General features: G+C 35.2%; 1 protein-coding gene across 2 annotated transcripts in view; it reads left to right on the top strand.

The window, feature by feature from the left end:
• The window catches only part of PRMT3 (protein arginine methyltransferase 3), a 145829-nt gene that overhangs the window by 114702 nt on the left and 11657 nt on the right, over nucleotides 1-19470 (top strand). For both annotated transcript variants that reach the window (XM_043973313.1, XM_043973311.1), the window contains exons 14-15: nucleotides 10720-10770; nucleotides 10965-11052. In XM_043973313.1, the coding sequence (XP_043829248.1) occupies nucleotides 10720-10770; nucleotides 10965-11052 (139 nt within the window). The remainder of the gene's footprint in view (nucleotides 1-10719; nucleotides 10771-10964; nucleotides 11053-19470) is intronic.

Below are 19470 nucleotides of genomic sequence, written 5' to 3'. Positions count from 1 at the left end.
CGGTGAAGTGGCTTGCCCAGGGTCACATAGTGAATGAGGCCAAATTTGAACGCGTGCCTTCCTAATTCTGAGTCCAGCACTCTATCTACCACCTACGTGTATGAGTTCAAGAATGTCCCATGCCCCGATTGTTAGTGCCTCCCCTAGTTACTTTGTGTTTATTTTGTATGACTTGTCGGTGTTCATCTCATACCTTTCCCCTCATTTAAGCTCCTACCACAGTGCCTAGAAGGTACTTAAGGAACTGTTTGTTGATTTGAATTGAAATGAACTCCGGACCTATCAACCAGGATTCACTAATCCCCAGGACTCCTTCCTTCCCCTCACACCTGTGCCTCTCTATTACCATCTCTTTCAAGATGCTAGCTGCTTCTCCCTCTGAGGGTCCAGCTTCCTCTTTAGAAGATCTTCAGTGTATGTCATTTAGCTCCCAGTCTTTCTTCCTTGGTCTGTGATACTTATCAAAGAAGAGAACTAAGACAGGATTTCCTTATGTGACTCCTAGCAAGTCAATTCATCTCTTGAGCTTTAATTTTCTCATCTATAAACCAAGACGATATGAATAAGATAAATTCCTAATGTCCCTTCAGGCCCTAGAAGTCTATGATTCTAAAAGAGTGAAATACACAGACCAGTGGATTGTCACTTATATACAGGGTATGCAAATGTATGGTCAGGGCAAAGTAGCACTTTGTGAACCATTAATGACTTTTATAACTTGTCTGAATTTGAAAACTTTATAGAGGTTACATCACAAGAATCAGTAAGTTTTTTGGGGCTACAGTAATGAGTTATTGATTGTGTAGCAAAACATTTTCCTTTCCCCATTCTCCTACAAGCCAACAATTTTCACTGAAAGTAGCTTCCTATCTCAAACCTAGTTTTTAAAAAAAATTTAATCTTTATGTTTTCAGTGCCTTGGAAAAATAATCCCAATGTTTATTACTTTTTGCTATACATTTTCAGTTTGTCTTATAATTTCAAATGTTACTTATGGTAATTTAGCTGTTTAGTTTTAGTTTACTTGATTATTTTGAATTCTACTTGGGCAGTATTTTTCCCATTTATCCCATCTTCTCTTTTTTATTGAGACTACTCCAATACAAGCTACCATTACCAGTGCTTTAACTGTTGCAGTAGTCTCCTAACATGTTTTTTCACCTCTCCCCTCTCCTCTTTCCATTCCATCCTTTTTGTTTCTTCAAGACTAATCTTTTTTGCTAGTTATTTAAAAACTAATCTTCGGGGCAGCTAGGTGGTGCGGTGGATAGAGCACTGGCCCTGGATTCAGGAGGACTTGAGTTCAAATCCAGCCTCAGACACTTGACACTTACTAGCTGTGTGACCCTGGGCAAGTCACTTAATCCTCATTGCCCTGCAAACAAAAAAACAAAACTGAATAGCCTACCACCCCTCCATATATGTCTCATTTAATTCCCTTCTTTCATCTGTTGAATTTCTGCCTATCCTTTAAAAATCCAACACAAATACCACTTTTTCCATTAAAGCATTCCCTGTTCATTCCAGTTGGCAAAGGTCCCCTCTCCCTAAATAAAAAAGTCTCACATAGTACTTTTTACCTTTTGTACTTCTTAATTATATCATAGTTATTTGAGTGTATGCTACATTAGACTGTAAGCCCGGTAAGAGCAGAGATTGTATTTTTTCCTAATCTTTGAATCCCAACTAGTCCAATGCTCTATACACAGTAGATGCTTACTATATTTTAATTGGATTGAATTGGTTTGTTATTTACTAATGTTTCTTTCACTCCTTGCCTTAGCCACTTGAGTATCAAAACAATGAACTGTTTAAGTCTTAAAGGTGACTGGAATCCTGAGTAACTCTTGTCCCAATTGTATAATTTCCCCCTAGTCTTTGTTGTGTTATTTTCCTTTTCACTTAAAACTAAATGGAAAACTTTTCCATCTGCTTCTGTAATTTCAACTAAGTAGACATCTTTGATGCTTGCTGTTAGCATTTAACAAATATTGGTTTATTTTTTATTATGGATACCATATGCTATAGGCTTCATATCCTTTTGTTTATTGTTATTGCCTACCTGTTCTTAAAATTACTGTTGAGGAAAAATTAATGGTTTCAAGTTGGGAAAACAAAACAAAAAAAAGACAAAAAAAAAAGTAGCACCTCCTTGAGGTATTCAAGAGGGAGCACATCTTAATCACCTCTGTAGCTGGCAGAAGGATTCACAGCATCACTCTTAGTGCTTTCCACCACCATCAGGGGCCAAAGTAGGGCAGGAGATAATGGGTTTGGGAGGAAGAAACCTAATAAGCCCTACCAATAAGAATGTTGTTGCTATGAAAGAAATGAGAAGATATAAAGATGTTGCATGTAAATAAGAGGGTAATGCAAAGGGGGTTCTTGGAGAAGCAAATAAAGAAGATTGAAGAGTGATTTCATCTTTCACTCGGATATAGCACTGCTCTTTAGCATCCCCTCAGATTGCTTCAAAGCTCAGCTCCAGTGGTGCTCCCTCTGTTAGACTCTTCATGATCTTCTCAGGTTTTAGTTGCCTCTAAATTGCCTTGCATGTGTATGCATGTGTGTATAGGCAATTAATAGTTGCTTCCTGGTTGATTAACTGAGCGAGGAGCTTCCATCAGCATGTTGGATTTATCAGAAAAACATAGGAGAGAATGACATTCCACTAGAAATGTGGTGGGAACTGGGATCTATGTCGGTAGAGAAGTCCATCAAAATCACGTTCCCTTCCAAGGAGGCATTTAGAGTGACAAGGTATTATAACTGAAGGAGAGTGAGACCTAATGATAAAAACTACTCAAGGTCACAAAGATACAGAGAGGTCATTCACAGCTGGAACTGAAAACTAGGCTTCTGATGCCTATTTCAGGGTATTCTCCCTGTACTCTGCTGGCATCATAAAATCATAGCTTTAGAACTAGAATCATTCTTAGAGGTCATCTAGTCTAATTGCCCCATTTTACAGATTAGGAAACTGAAGGCCAAAAAACCGAATGACTTGCCTACAATCACCTAGATAGTGGAACAAGTGGGATTTTAACAAAGATTGTCTAACTCCAAAACCATCGCTATTTCCTTTATACTAAACTGCCTTCATTGTCTGCATTTGACCTATAGCAATTTTCTAGCTGTATTATCTAATATATCTAGGGACTATAAGGGAAAATTTTGCCCATCAGTCAAAATATTTATCAAAGATTTTAAGAGGGCAGTTTAATGAAGATGCCTGATGAGTTCAGAAAACAATGGTTCCAATTTCAGCTCAGCAATAATTCTCTGTGTAACCCTTACCGAGTTACTTTACCACTGTATGCCTCAGCTTCTTCATCTATTAAATGGAAATGTTTTCTAAGGTCCCTTCCAGCTCAAAATTTTTATTATTATAATTGGAAGTACCATTTTTATTTCCTTAGAGTTACTATGTTGAATATTTTTAGTTTCCAATGACAATTTTACTACATGACCACAGTCAGGATTGAAAGTAATTAGTCCCACCCAGTAAGTTTAGTAAAACAATAATTTAGTAAGCTTTACTGCATAAGTAATAGGAAAAGGCACACTTTTGAAATGAACTAAATATTATAAAAAGAGATTTAGAAAAAATAGCAAATCTGTGCATTTGCAAAACAAATCTCAACGTTCCAGATGTTTTAGTTATCTACTTGGTCTTCTCTGGTAATTCAGCAACTGATACTAGATAAGGCTTTGTTGCTAGCTAACAAAAGGTTGCCAAAGATGGTGATTTTTCTGCTGGTGTATTAAGATTCAATAACCCCAAAGGCAATGTATTGAGTTTTGCTTGGATTCTATATTAATGTACAAAATCCAATAGATGTTATATTGTCAACAAAAGAAGTGTATTACACAAATTAGCTTTATAATGACTTTCAATAATCAATGTACTTTAACATATTTTATAAGCATTAAACAAATGCCTCTTTTTAAACAATGCATTATTTTCCCATTAGCCAAAATGTTGATAGCATAATGGAGTTTTTTTTCTTAAAACTACAGAAGTCAGAATAAGTGTATGAACTAAAAATGTTGAATTTTGTCAATGGCTTTTTTTGTGTGTGAACTCTTTAGTTGCTTATTTACTATTGGTTTCCCTCCTTTAGCTTGGGATTTTAATTGTCTTAAAGTTTTAACTACTTTTATCTATGGTCGTTCTACTTCAATTTTGAAATTACATTTTTAAATCTTTCCCTAATATTTGTGGTACTTTGCTCTAGACTTTAAATCATAGATTTAGAGCTAAAAGGGACCTTGTAAGTCATCTCTTCCAACCTCCTTATTTTACATCTGAAGAAAGTGACCTCCAGAGAAATTAATTTGTGCAAAATCACCCAAGTAGTAAGTGGCAGAATGAAACTTGACTTCAGGTTCTTTATTTCCCAGTCCACCGAGCCACACCGCACTGCTTCCCTGAGAAAAAGAAACAAGTGAAGCTGTACTGAAAATATGCCGTGCTGGGGATTTCATGAGGAGAAAGCAGCAGGTCTCCTCTCTTTCCTTTCAAACTACATTTTCAGTTTCTTCATACACTTACTACATTTATTCACACACATGCCAATTAGTCAGCACACATGTACTAGGTAACTAGGATTTGTTTTCGTGCCTTTTAACAAGAAACATAAAATGGCTATTATACATTGAAAGGCTTCAGAACTTAACAAACTGTGACTCCAGATCAACTAGAAAGCTTGCCTCCCCCTTTCAGTCAAAGTGTAATCTGTTCTTGGTACAGAAAAAGAAAGGCATTTTCAGACATGAAGTATGGGTTGATTTATGTGTCTTATTTGTTACTTGGTTTGTTATTTGATTCACCTGCTGAACAGTGAAGGGGGAAGGAATCATTGGGAAATGGTGACAGCAATATAAAAAAGATATCAGGAAAAGGTTTTTAATAGCAGTTAACAAAGCAGTAAATCAAAAAGATGCCAAAGCCCAAACTCCAGAATATCTATATGTGGTTTCATTTTTATAAAAGAGGTTTTTGTGTCATCAGGAAAATCTTCGCTTGGAAAAATAGCATTTAGATAGGAAAAGAGATTATATGACATCCTCCATTTTTGAGTCATTGTCATATTGTCGTATTGCCATATGAGAAGATTGTCAACAGAATTCATATTTTGATTGTCTAGACTCTACCATTTTCTGCCTTCCAAAAGATATCCTGTCACTATAATCATATCTTGGAGGGCTAAACTAAAATAATGTCAATATAGACCTATTTTTCTGTCAGCATGGCAGAATGAATCAAGAAGGAGCTAGGAGTCAGGAAGAGCAGGATTCAGGCAAATCCTGCCTTGGTCAGATACTTGCTCCGTGACCTGGGTAAGTCGCTTAACCTCTTAGTACTCCTGGGCAGTTCTCTAGTGGATGTATGACTTAGATATAAAAGGTCACATCATAAACTATTTAGAAGAGCGTGAAATGCCTTTTTGTGCCTGCATATAGAGAGCTCCCTATGGCCAAATGAGTTATAGAGAGGATCACAGAAAATAAAATGGATAATTTTTATTATAAAATTAAAATGGTTTTGCACAAACAAAACCAGTGCATTTAAAGTTAGAAACAGTTAGGGAAAAAAATCTATGTAGCAGGTTTCTCTGATAATGGTCTCACTTCTAAGATATTCGAGAAACTGAAATATATAAGAATAAGAGCCTAATCCCCAGTAGATAAATGAACAAAGAATGCAAATAGTTCTCAAAGGAAGGAATCCAAGCTATCAATAGCTATATAAAAAAGTGCTCCAAGCCACTAATAGTTAGAAAAATGCAAATTAAACTCCAGAACTCCATCTTTCACCCTACAGATTGACTAATATGTCAAAGAAAGAACGAAAATTACAGTAGTTAGGAGGTCTTTTGGAAACTGGCACATTAAGGCACTATTGGTGGACCTGTAAATTGGTCTAAACATTGTAGAAGGCAATTTGGAGTTATTCCAAGAGGCCACTAAAGCATTTATTGTCTTACCTACCCACACCCACCCTATTGGACAAAAAGAAATCCTTGTAATAGAAATGTATGGTCAAGCAAAACAAATTCTCATGTTGTCTATGTCCAATTCTCATTCTGCATCTTGAATCCATAGCCTCTCCATCAGAAGTTAGGTAGCACAATTCATAATCATGTCTTTCAAATTTATTTCAATGTTTGTTTTTACAATAGTTTTGTTCTATGAATTGTTTTCTTGGTTCTGCTCACTTCACTCTGCATCAGTTCATGCAAGTCTTCTTAGGTTTCATCATTTCTTATAGCACAATAACATTCCGTCATATTCACATGCCATAATTTGTTGAGCTATTTCACATCTGATGCTCTTCCCCCTCCCCCCCCATTTCTAGCTCTTTTCTACTACAAAAAGAGCTGATATAAATAAAATTTTTTGTACATATAGGTTTTTTTCTTTCATCTTTTCATATAGCTCTTATAGCTGGATCAAAGGGTATGCACTGTTAAGTGACTTTTTAGATATGGTTAAAATTTCTCTGTAGAATAGACCAATTCATGGCTATGGCAATAGCGCATTAATATTCTTGTTTTTCAGCAGCTCTTCTAACATTTGCCATTTTCCTCTTTTTGTCATCTTGGCCAATCTATTATTGTCATACCCATACCAGAGATGCTTTAATTTTCATTCCTTTATCTATTAGTTGGAACATATTTTTCATATGGCTCATGATAGCTTGCATTTCTTTCTTTAAGAACTGTCTATTCATATGCTTTGGCCATTTATCAAATGGAAAATGATTCTCTTAGTCTTACAGATTTTGCCTTTTCTAAATTTCTTTTAAAAAAAAAGACTATTATCAAAAAAAGCTTGCTGCAAAGAATTTATTTCCAGTTAACTGTTTCCTTCTAATTTTAACTGTATTGGTTTTGTTTGTGTAAAAATTGTTTAGTTTTATAAAATTAAAATTGTCCATTTTATCTTTTAGGATCTCCTCTTTCGCTTGTTTGATCATATCCATAGATTTGAAAGGAAGTCTCTTTCTTATTTATCTAATTTGTTTGTGATGTATGTTTAAGTCATATATCTATTTTAAACATAATGGTATATGGTGTGAGATGTTCATCTAAACCTAATTTCTTTTATAATGCTTTCAAGTTTTGCCAGCAGCAGTAGTTGATTTGAATGAAATTTCTCTATTCCTGCTGAATTTTGTTGGTAATATACAGGGATGTTGGTGACTTGTGTAGATTTATTTTATGTGCTGCAGCTTTGCTGAATTTATTTTCAATTTTTAAAATATTTAGTTGACTCTCTTGGTTCAGTAAGTAAACTCTCATTATCATCTAGAAAAAGCAATAATTGTGTCTGTTGCTTTCCTGTGTTTATTTGTTCAACTTCTTTTTCTTCTCACTGTAGCTAATACTATGTCAAATAGTACTGGTAATAATGGCTTTCCTTGCTTTACTTCTGATCTTATTGGAAAGGCCTCCAATTTATCCCCCTTAAAATTAATGCTGGTTCTGGTTTTAGATCAATAAGACTTGCCATATGAAGAAAAGGTCCATTTATTTCAATGTTTATATTATTTTTAACAGAAATGGTTGTTATATTTTCCCAAGAGCTTTTTCTTCATCTGTTTATGTGATCATTGTTGTTGTTAATATCATCTGTTATGTTTATAAATATTCCAATCCTAATTCCTGATATACCTACCCATAGAATTTGTTCTTTTTGGCATAAATGCTGTAGCTTCTTTGTTAATATTTTGTTTAAATTTGTTGTGTTGATATTTGCTAGGGATGTTGGTCTATAGTTTTCTTTTGGTTTTGACTGTCTCCAGTTAAAGTATCAAGATCACATTTGTATCATAGAAGGAATTTGGTAAGAATCCCTTCTTATTTTTGCAAGTAGTTTATTTAATATTGAATTATTTGTTCTTTGAATATAGGATAAAATTTGCTTGTTAATTCATCTAGTTTTTACTTTGGGAATTCCTTTTTTGATTGTTGAACTTTTTTAATACATTAAGATTGGGGTAAATTTCTATTGTTTTAATCTTAAAATTTTATATTTTTTATAAACATTCATCTATTTAATTAAAGTTGTCTGTTTTGTTGGCATATGGGAGAACAACATAGTTTCTAATTTTTACTTCTTTACTTGTGAATTCACCTTTTTCATTTTGATACGAGTAATTTGCTTTTCTTTTTAGCTGATGGCTGTTTTTTTCCTCCAAAAAAACACCCCCAGCTCCTATCTTTATTAATTTGATGGGAGCATTTTGCTTTTCAGTTTTGTTAATATATCCTTTCATTTAAAATTTTTCCAGTTTGCTATTAAATTTTTTTTAATTTGATTTTTTTTTCACTAGTGGAGTTTTATGCTCAATATGTTCTCCTTTTTTAATGATAAACGTGTTTAGAGAGATAAATTTTCCCCTAAAGTCTGCTTTGGCTACATCCCACAATTATTTTTATATTGTCATATTGCTTCATTTTATTTGATAAAATGATCTATTGTTTTTGTGGTTTGTTTTTTGAACTACCAATTCTTTAGAATTAAATTATTTCACCTCCAATTATTTTTAATCCTTTCTTTAATAGTTCTTTATTGAATATAACTTGATATTTCTGCTTTCTGCATTTTTCTGGGAATTTTATACCCTAAGACATGCTGCAAAATAGATTTGCTCCTTCCTATTCCCATTCAGTGATACCTAGAAATCTTTTATATCTAACATTTCTAAAATTCTCTTCAGGTGCTTCTTTCTTTTTTTATTATTATTTTTGTTTGTTTCAGTCATTTAGGTCTAAAATACATTGAAGTTCCCAAGTATTATAGTTTTACTGGCTATTTTTCTCTGTTATTTGTTTAACTTTTCCTTTTAGTAGATTCTGATATGGGTCTGGGGTAACTCCCATTAGGGGTAGCTGCTGCCAGATTGGTGCCAGGGAATGGAGATAACTCCAGAAGCCAGGACTACCACCCCTCATTCAAGCTTTTCTCCACCCCCAAAGGGAACTTTCCATAGTCAGTACCCCCTCCCTCTGTCCTCTATAAAGGCTTGGGCCTCCCTCCCTGTCGAGGAGAAATGTGCCTCAGAGAATCATGTTGTCTCAGCCATTTTCTCCCCTTGAGGGAAAGACTTCCCTCTTGGTCACTTTCTCTAGTGCCCACATAAAAGACTATTTTATTCTAATTGGATTGTGTGCAAGAGAGTGTAATTCTTGCACCACCACCTATTTCCCCTGTGACAGATTCTGTCCCACTTAGTGCCTATGTTAAGTACTAATATTAGTTCATTAGTTACTTTCAGCATTATGTTGATTCCCCTTTTTATCTCTTTATCAGGTCAGTTTTTTCTTTTGCCTTGTCTAAAATCATGATTGCTTACCCTGCTTTTGGGAGTTCAGTAGAAGAATAGTAGGTTTTGCTTCAGTCTTTTATTTTAATTCTCTGTGTATCTTTATGTTTCACTTGGTTTTTATAAACAGTGTGTTGTTGGTTTCTGCTTTCTAATCCATTCTATTAGGCGCTTCCATCTTATGGGTGAGTTCATCCTATTTACATTTATAGTTATGATTATTGTGTATTTTCCTCCACCTTATTCTCTTATACATCTTTTTCTCTTTGCTCTCTACCCTCCACCCCTTTACAAAATAGAGCAGGTGGTGAGAAGGAAAAGGTGTGCACAACACAAAATGCAATTTGCTCCAGCCCTCTTGTCCCGTTTTTCCCCCCTCACCCACATCCCATTTCCCAATTTTCCCCTTTTTTCTTCCTTTTAAAACTTCTCCTGACATTAGAATTTCTTTTTCATATGACTAATCCCTCTCTGAATTTACCATTCCTCTTGTTCATCCTTTCCCTCAGTCCTTGTTTTTTTTATTTCCCCCTTGAGGTGAATATACTTCTATACCAGACTCTTGTATATGTTCTGATCTTCTTTAATCTGATCAGATTCCTCCTTTTTTGTATAGTATAGTCATTTCTTTCTTACCTGTATCTTGTATAGACCAATTCCTAGGTGAAGTCTCGTTTCCTAGATCTTTGGAGTAGTTGTAAGAGACACATTAACTTCCTCTTCCCATCTTTGCCAGTCAAGTCACTAGTATTGTTTAGTCAAAAGGTATTCACAGTTGTTTTTTTTCCTTTTCCTCTTAAACTGTGGATACCTTTTGACTAAACAATACTACTACTAGGCCTATGCTCCATTGATGTCAAAGAAAGAGGGAAAGGAGGAGTCATCTGTGCGAAATGTTGAATAGTATAGTTGATACCAGTAGTATTATGGACCTAAAAGCATCATTTCACCTGTATTGGATTGAATAAATTTTTGTGTATGGGAAAATATATTGCGATAAGAAGGAAATGCAGTGAAGAAGGTACTTTCTTTGCCTGTAGAAGGAATGCCAGGTACTTGGTACCTTGTTAAAAGGGGATGTAATTTGAAAAATAGATCTCTTTGTTCAGTGATCTAGGAAGAGATTCTCTACCTAAAAAAGGAATAATTTTATTTTTCAATTTTTTTTGTTGTTGTTTGTGAAACAATTGGGGTTAAGTGGCTTGCCAAGGGTCACACGGCTAGTAAGTGTCAAGTGTCTGAGGCCAGATTTGAACTCAGGTCCTCCTGAATCCAGGGCTGGTGCTCTATCCACTGTGCTACCTAGCTGCCCCAGAAATGATCATTAATATGATATCTTTAATATTATAGTCATTTTTGATGTTCCTTTTTTCTTTTTTTAATAGGCAATTGCTGGCTACTTTGATATCTTTTTCAAAAAAAACTGCCACAAAAAAGTAAGTATGACAGGTTATGTAATGAATTCATTTTATTAATTGTATTTTTTTGTCTGGAGTTTGCCTTCTGGTTGATATATATTTAGTCATATTTTGCTGTTGCAAGCATTTGCTATGTGTTTGGTATTGATTAATATAGCATGATATTAAAACTCTTGTACTCAATCAATTACTTTTGAACTCTGCTTCTGCAGGTCTTATTCTCCACGGGTCCCCACACTACCCAAACTCATTGGAAGCAAACAGTATTTCTGCTTGAGAAGCCATTTTCTGTTAAAGCAGGTAACAAGAAAAGTGGAGTGGGAAATGTTTTAATTTAAATGACAATCAGTATTCCATCTCACAAACACTTATTCAGTGCCTACTATATTTAAGGCTCATGGTGCTATGATGTCACAACTGTAGCTGTCCCTGTCTACAAATTTTAATTGAGAAACCCTGGTTTTTTGAAGGTGTTTCAGTAAGGTAAAATGATTAAAAGGGGACATAGCTAAAGGGGAAAAAATTCTTCTTTGCATAATAATTATTTTATAGTGTCACACATTGATGAATAGCTATCTGATTTGTTCTATTAACTGAATCAAAACGGTTGTTATTTCTCCAGTTAAAAGGAATGTAGTTAAAATTGCCCAACTTCTAACTGTCAGTCTTTTATAAAGTAGAAACATTAAGAATATACATCAATTAAATATTTTAGTGCATTTCTTTTTCCAGCACAAATATATTTGGAAGAATACGTATTTATTATTTGTAGAATTGTTTAAAATAATCCAGATTATATCTTCCTTATAAATGTCAGGTGTGATGTAAAAATCCTTCTTCTTCCCAAAGAGAAACAGTAGGAAAAGAATGCTGAACTTCGCCACTGGTCATGTGGTTGAGTCCCAGTTTTACCTCTGTGATGTTTACAAATCTAAATGTGTGGTCGTCTTAAATTAGAAGCTTTAGCACCAGTCTTTGGGCAATAAGCATCTATTAAAGCATACCAGGTATTCACATGGAGTTCAGAAAGTTAAGAAAAGGCCTATATAGCCTAGAGTTCCAGCCTGGTCAGGTTCTTCCTCAAGTCCTCTGCCACAAGCCTGCTTCAATTATGAACTCCCCTCAAACTGAGTGTGGAAGTGAGTTCAAAGTCCTTAGCTTCTAGGAACAATATCTTCTTAAGGGCTAGCCAGGTGTGGTTACAATCTAATTAACTTGAAGTAGACGAATCAGCAAAGTCAAATCACTCTCACTTAATTCAATCAGTTTAGATTAATCTCTAGGGGAGCCTTTGAGTATCTGCCAAATCCCATTATTTTATCACACTTCTTACCACCAATGTGAGATAGCAATGGGAAATTAGTCTGGAGAACCAGTTGGAACCAGATTATGGAAGGCTTTAAGTGACAGAGAAGTAGTAAGGGACCATTAAAGCTTTTTAAGTAGAAGAGTGGCCTAGTCAGATCTTTGACTTGGTAAATTTGCTCTCCCAAAATCTCAGGAATGGGTCAGTCTGTTCTCCAGCCTCCCTTTCCTCCTCTATCTGAAGCACTGAGGTGTTTTCCATTTCTGCCTCAGTAGTCATTCCTCCCTCTTGGAGAGAATCAGATACAGGAGAGAATTTATTTAACAAAGCCAGTTCTTCTTTTAGCACTGAGAAAGCTACTGTAGATTTGCAGGAAATGTAAATCCCCCATTACTCCTCTGTCATGCCTCTATTTCCCCAGCCTTCTTAAACCAAGGAGAGAGTGTTGGGCCTGGAGCCTAGAAGACTTTTGTTGAAGTTGAAGTTGAACTGAAGTGTTGCTTCAGTTATTTGCTTGCTTTGTGATCCTGGGCAAGTACCCTCATCTCTGTCTACTTCAGTTTGTTCACCTGTAAAATGGGGATAATGATCCTCTCAGAGCTTATGTGAGGCTGACATCAATTCATATTTGTAGAGCACATAGCACAGTGCCTGGCACACAGTGAGCAAGCACTATGTACACGCTTACTCCCTTCCACTCTTTGTCCCCTAGAATCCCAGAGCCCTCGCTTGCCTCCACTTTTAATATCCACTCACACCTTGACAAGGACATTGAGCTTCACTTCCCTTTTCTAATCTGTGACTTTTTCAATTTATCTTATTTGCCCAGGAATAATAAAAATGAATATTGATTTAAAAAATCACAAAGCGGGGCAGCTAGATGGCGCAGTGGATAGAAGAGCACTGGCCCTGGATTCAGGAGTACCTGAGTTCGGGTCTGGCCTCAGACACTTAACACTTACTAGCTGTGTGACCTTGGGCAAGTCACTTAACCCCAATTGCCTCACTAAAAAAACAAAAAACAAACAAAAAAAAAATCACAAAGCACTTGATCAGTGACCATTTATTAAGTGCCTACCATGTGCCGGGTACTGTGCTAAGGGCTTTATAAAGATGGTGTCATTTTATTCACAAAACAGCCCTTTGAGGCAGGTGCTATTATTCCTCCCGTTTTACGAATGGAGAAACTGGGGAAGCAGAGGTTCAGTGACTTGTTAGTGTCTTACCTCTGTTCTCATTTTCCTTCTTCTTGAATCCATCACTTTCTACTGCCTTTAATCTGTCTTTTCTTTTTACTCTATCCCTAAGTCCTCCTCCAAGTTCCCTAAATTAAATTTCTGATCTTTTTATCTAATTGTAACTTAGCATCTCTCCCATACAATCTTCTCTTTAGGAAATGGAAAATAGAAAAATAAACATGGATAAGTCACTTTAACTCTGATACTCATTTTATTCATCTCTTCAATGAGAATGATTGTTGACTACCTGTCTTCCCACATTGCTGTGAGGAAATAACTTTCTAAGCTGTAAAGCTTCATATGAGCTTCTGCTTTTTTTTTTCCCCCGCCAAATGTCCAGTAAGTAGGCAATAGGTTGTCAGGAAGTCCAAGATTAGACATTGAGATTGAGGGGGGAGTCATCAACATGGATAGAGGTGATAAGTGAAGCTCTGTGAATGAATGAACTCAAAGATGGAGAGAATTTAAAAGAAATATCTATTTGGGATCAAGAACTGAATGAGCCTTGAGGATGGCCCATATTTTAGGAGATGGAAGATAAATAGATGGATAGAAAGGAAAGCATAACTGTGGCCCCTTGATCCATCCTGACATTATCCCTGGGCCAGAGAATTTAGAGAAAGATTTGTTGGTTCCAGGGCTGACCAAGTGGGTTAAGACTGGCAATTATTTGAACAGATTTGGTTTTCTTTTAAGCCTACTGGTTATCTTCTATCAGTCAATCAGCAAGCATTTATTAAATGCCTACTACATGGCGGACATAGGAACTCATTCCAAATAATTGAATTTCTCATAACTTGAGGCTTATTACTTTTAAGCATCAATATTTTAAGCTATTTTGATGGATAATCAAGGTTATCATGAAGTATATGTATAGGAAACCATTAATATTTTTTAATTGAATTGAATTGTACTTTGCCATAATACAGTTATTCTACTAATGCCTGAGATTTGTGGTTTTCTTCTTATATTAAGTGCTCTGGACTGCTGTGTTTCCTAAGTTGCCTGCGTTTATAGTTTTATAGTCACCAGAAGTCTGTTACCCATCCTTTCCTAGTTGTTGTTCAGTCATTTTTCAGTTGTGTCTAAGTCTTTGTGACCCCATTTGTTGTTTTCTTGGCAAAAATATTGGAGTGGTTTGCCATTTCCTTCTCCAGCTCATTTTACAGATGAGGAAACTGAGGCAAACAGGGTTCAGTGACTGCTTGCCCAGGGTAACATAGCTAATAAGTGTCTGAGGCCAGCTTTGAACTCAGGAAAAAGAGTCTTTTTGATTCCAGGCCCTCAGTCTACCCACCGTGCTGCCATCTAGCTGTTTCCATTTCCTGGTACTAGTATAATTCTTTCTTCCCATTTTTAGTTTACTGGTTTTAATATGCCGAAACTGTAAAGCCTGATAAAGAGTACACTGTCAGTGAAGGAGTCTTTAGATACTATCTTCTGAGCAATGATGTCCTGGTAAATGTTAGTAAATGTTCAGTAAGGCGAGTGGGAGAGGAAAGATAGAATGTGTTGCAAGACACACTTCTAAGTTTAATCTGCATTAGTAACATCTTCTTTTTTATTTTCTTAGGTCTAGAAATTTTTTTTTAAAACAAAGTCTTGATTTGTAATATTTGCCAGTTTTTGAGGTGAAAATTTAACAACTGGTTAAACCATACATGATCTGGATCCGGCACACCACTCCCTGTGAATAAATTCTAAATACCCTGTAATTTGGCAGACATAACATGTTTTGGCTCCTCAGAAACCCTTTCACAGGTTTGAACCATAGGTATAATTTTCAGTGTTTTTAGTTGCAGGAAAGGTAGAAGATCATCATACTTTTAGTGTATCTTGCATTTTAACACATGCTGAGTCCATTCCTCTCTAACTCTTTCAATCCATCCTAAGTCAGAGCTGCTTAGTTTAACTTGGGTTTCTCTCCTAATTAGTAATATACTTTGCAGATGTATAAATCCAGGGCACTTTCTAGGGTACCAATATGGAAACATTTCTTCCCTATTTAGTTTGCTCTGGTAAATTTTTCAAAAGATAAGTTAGCAAAAAATAAATTATATGCTCTTTTAAAAAAGGATTTATGGGGGGCATCTAGGTGGCACAGTGGATAAAGCACCGGCCCTGGATTCAGGAGCACTGAGTTCAAATGTGACTTCAGACATTTGACACTTACTAGCTGTGTGACCCTGGGCAAGTCACTTAACCCTCATTGCCCCATCAAAAAGCAAAACAAACAAAGGATTTATGGGTAGTTGAATAGCAGGTTATAGTTTTGCTGAACTTTTTTTCATTTGATGGTGAAGATAAAATTAAACATTGTTCTTTTAGACTATCAATGACTTGGGTCACTTCTTTGTAAACAAGTAGCTATTTTTACTGTTGCAATTTAACTACTTGGTGGTTTGCAGCCTTAGTTTCACACCTTCATATAGTGATGGATTTAAAGGACTTTGCTTTTTGTGTCTGGTATGTTCCATCTGGGGAGAAGTCTGTATTATATGGGCTCTGCAGGACATGAGCTAGTTAAATTCTCAAAGTCCGCTTCTAGTCTTGGAATATAAAGAGAACTGGCCTCTGGTAATAAGTATCTCTTCTTCATGGTTGATGTGAGGGTTTGGTTTGTTTTACTTCTGCTCAGGAAACATGAATTGCCAGAATATTATGAAAAAGGAAGCGAATTTGATAATAAGAACAAGATGAAAACTTTCATTTGGGTCAGGGCAAAGTAGATGAGTAAAAAAAGGAAGCTAAGGGGAAAAAAAAGAAAAGTGTATCTATTGAAATAAGAATTTTGGAAACAGAATGGAGATGAGGTGTATCAACAATACTCAGGAACATACATTTTGCATATGTCTCTATGAGACAGAAATTATAGTTTGGTTTTTATAAATAGAAAATGAAACCTATCTTAAAGCCCTAGTTGGAGGGGGGGGGCAGAGATTCCTCTCAATTTCATAATGCTCAGCCTACAGAAGGCACTTAATAAATATGTGTTCAATAGTAACTAAAGTAGTATCTTTTTTTAAAAATTCCATTTGATCATAAAATGATCTCTCAAGAACTCCATCCTTTTGACTCTGAGATTCATTTTTGGACGTAGAAAGCTTAAAAAAAATGTAACTTCAACTTCAAGGGGCTTTTGTCTATAATTGAACTGTATTACTAAATCGAAGATAGGCTTGAAACTAAAGCAGCTAATAATAATTTCGGTAAAAAGAATTTAATTTTGAAAGATATCAAAGCTTCTATGGTTGGAATTTTTATATTCTTACCTTTAAAGGAAAATAATGTTTAATGGAAACAGAAATGAAATTTTTTAAGCCAGTCCAAAAATATGTACTCATCTCCTATTTATTATTTCCTACAGAACCTTTTTGTATTAAAGTTTAACAAATACCAAATATGTGATTATGATTAGTTTGCCAACCATCTAGATGCTGACAACCAAAACCTCTAAAAATAGCCTTTAAAAAACCCTTTTGATGTTGGTTCCACTATCTTTACAGAAATTGACTTTTTTAAGTGTGAGTAAACAAACTCCATTAGCAATAAAACAGCACACGGTGCTCATTTTCTCACTTTGTGATTGCCTCAAAGTGGACATAAAACCTTGATGGTGTTATTTTTTTTGTTTCCAAAAAGGTTGAGCGCAGCAAAACTGAAATGGAGCGAATGCAACTAAATTCCCTTAAATTTCGTGCTTCTTTTTTTTTTTCTGGTAATTGAGTTGAGGGTTAGAATCTTGAAAGTGTACATTTCTTCTCCAGGGTAACTGTGTTGTTGTCTCAGTATTTTCTTTTTAAACAAAATGTTTAGTAATTCAGATTTTTGTCATAAGTAGACACTGAATAGGCATTTATTTAAATAGGGAGTTAATAAACATTTGTTGAATTTAGGATGTTAATTTGAAATTAATAAGATTTCCTCCTACAGTTCTTGACTAAATGAATACTTAAATCCTAATTGTTCTTAGCTCAAGTGATCTTGTAACTAGCAATTTTTCTGGGGGATATCTTATAACTATAAGCTTTTTGAACATAGTATAATGGGACTTTAAGAAGCAAATACCTGTCTTGACTTCACCTATGTTTTTTATACTATATTTCTCTATTTCCTGTTGATTTAAATGATAGGGCCAGTACATAGTGAGCCAGCAGAATACACTGAAGTATCACAGCCTGAGGGAAATGTTACCTCATTTTGAGGGAAATTTAAAAATAAAATTAGTACCATCTCTCAGTGGTAGTAATGTTGTACAGGGATTGGATAAATAATCATAATCCCCTTTATTGTTCCTGACCAGCCTCTGGTTATAGTGCTAATGAATAGGGAAATTGCCAAAAGGCAGACAATGGGAGAGAGAAGGGAAACAAAGGACCTGAATGATCACAAAGTAGGTAATTACTGCTTTGTAGCCTGTTCCATTTTCACATGCAGTGTTCAGTGGCCATAGTATTGAAAAATGAATGCTGCTTCTCTGCTTTTCTCTTCCAAAAGATCTTCTGTATTAGGCTCTAGTAGCCTTCTGTTTTCTGTCCTGTAACCCACTCAAATCCTTATTGAATGTGCCCAGGTCCAAATAAAGTCAGTTAAGGTCTGTTGAAACATGGATGCTCTCTAGGATGCATCTCCCTTCCTGTTCAATATAGATTGAGACAAAAACTGTCCAGTGTCATAATTGCCACTCAGGATTTACACTACTGAGCAGAGGGGTCATCTTAAAAATATCGGAACATTGAACTTTGTAATAAAGAATCTAATGTACGATGGCAATCCACAATCCAATTTACTGCCATGGTTATTGTAAATGTTCGAAGTTCATTTTTTCTATTTAAAAATAACTTTCTCAAGAACATCTTACTATCTTCTGAGTTCAATGAGGAATCTTAATCTATTAGCAGATGAGTCACATTGAGTTTGCGGTGCTCATCTAAATCTATCAGCCTTTGTGACATGCTTTATATGTGATCCTTGATTGTTATTGACTTCTTAGTAGAAATCTTTAGTCCTTTCAGTGGCATTGTTAGAGTAAGATCATTTCATTTATTTTTTCAAATCCAAGACATTCTAAGTACACTGTGACAAAGGAATTCAACCCATTGCTCTTTTGGATCCACCAATATTGGGAGCTCTATTAACATCAGAACCGAAATATATCCTTTAATTCTAATTGATCATTCATGAGAAGTTTAAACTAAGTGGATCTATTTTTACCTAATACCCACAGATGTTTTGCCCATATCTAAAGATGTTTAAAATTTACATATATACACATAAATATTATACATATATATAGCAATAAAATGCATTTTTCCAGTGTTCTTTTTAAAGGGAAAATTGCCAGCTTTCCAGCTACTTCACCTGGAACACAGCTAAAAGTCTCAAAATTAGTAATCTTTGGAATAGTCAAAATAAATAAAACAAGTCCATGTACTAAAGATTATATTTTAGCTATTTATTCAGAATGTCTTACATTTTTACTTTCTACTTATTTTCCTTTTACTTAGGTCATAATTCTAATTTTTTAAAAAAATAAATATCATGCATTTCCCTCTCCCAAACTTGAAAGAAAAAAAAAATTACAACAAATTAGCATTATCAAGCAAAACAAATTCTCATATTGGTCATGTCCAAAAATGAGTATCTCATTCACCATGTTAGTTTATCATCTTATCAGGAACCAGTTAGAATTCATCATCAATCCTCTAGAATCATTCCTTGTCATTATGTTAATCAAAGTTATTAAGTTTTTCAAAATTGTTCAGTTTTCAGATGTGCGCATTATACTATAATTTCTTCTCCTGGTTCTTCTCACTTCGATCTGTGTCAATTCATCGAAGACTATAGTATTCATATCATTCAGCTACTAGAATTTCTTTAGGTATTTTTCAATTGTTGGGCAAACCTTAGTTTCCAGTTCTTTGCTAGAGAGAGAGAGAGAGAAAGAGAGAGACCACAAGCATGAGTGCGCACTGCCATAAATATTTTTTTACACATAGGTGAATGTAGAGGAGTTTGCCTTGGCAAGAGGAAGGGCCACCTCTTCAAGGGCAAAGGGGATGAAATGGGGGAAATAGTGGAGAGAGAGATCTTTGAATTATGAAAAATCAAGTGGGGAGAAGAGGAAGTGCAGGTAGAATAGCTTCAGGGTTTTTTTGTGAACTGTGAGGCAGG

Source organism: Dromiciops gliroides, chromosome 6 (genome assembly GCF_019393635.1).
Source record: "Dromiciops gliroides isolate mDroGli1 chromosome 6, mDroGli1.pri, whole genome shotgun sequence".
Classification (NCBI taxonomy): domain Eukaryota; kingdom Metazoa; phylum Chordata; class Mammalia; order Microbiotheria; family Microbiotheriidae; genus Dromiciops; species Dromiciops gliroides.
The sequence above is the reverse complement of the archived record's forward strand: the minus strand, read 5'-3'. Positions and strand labels throughout refer to the sequence as shown.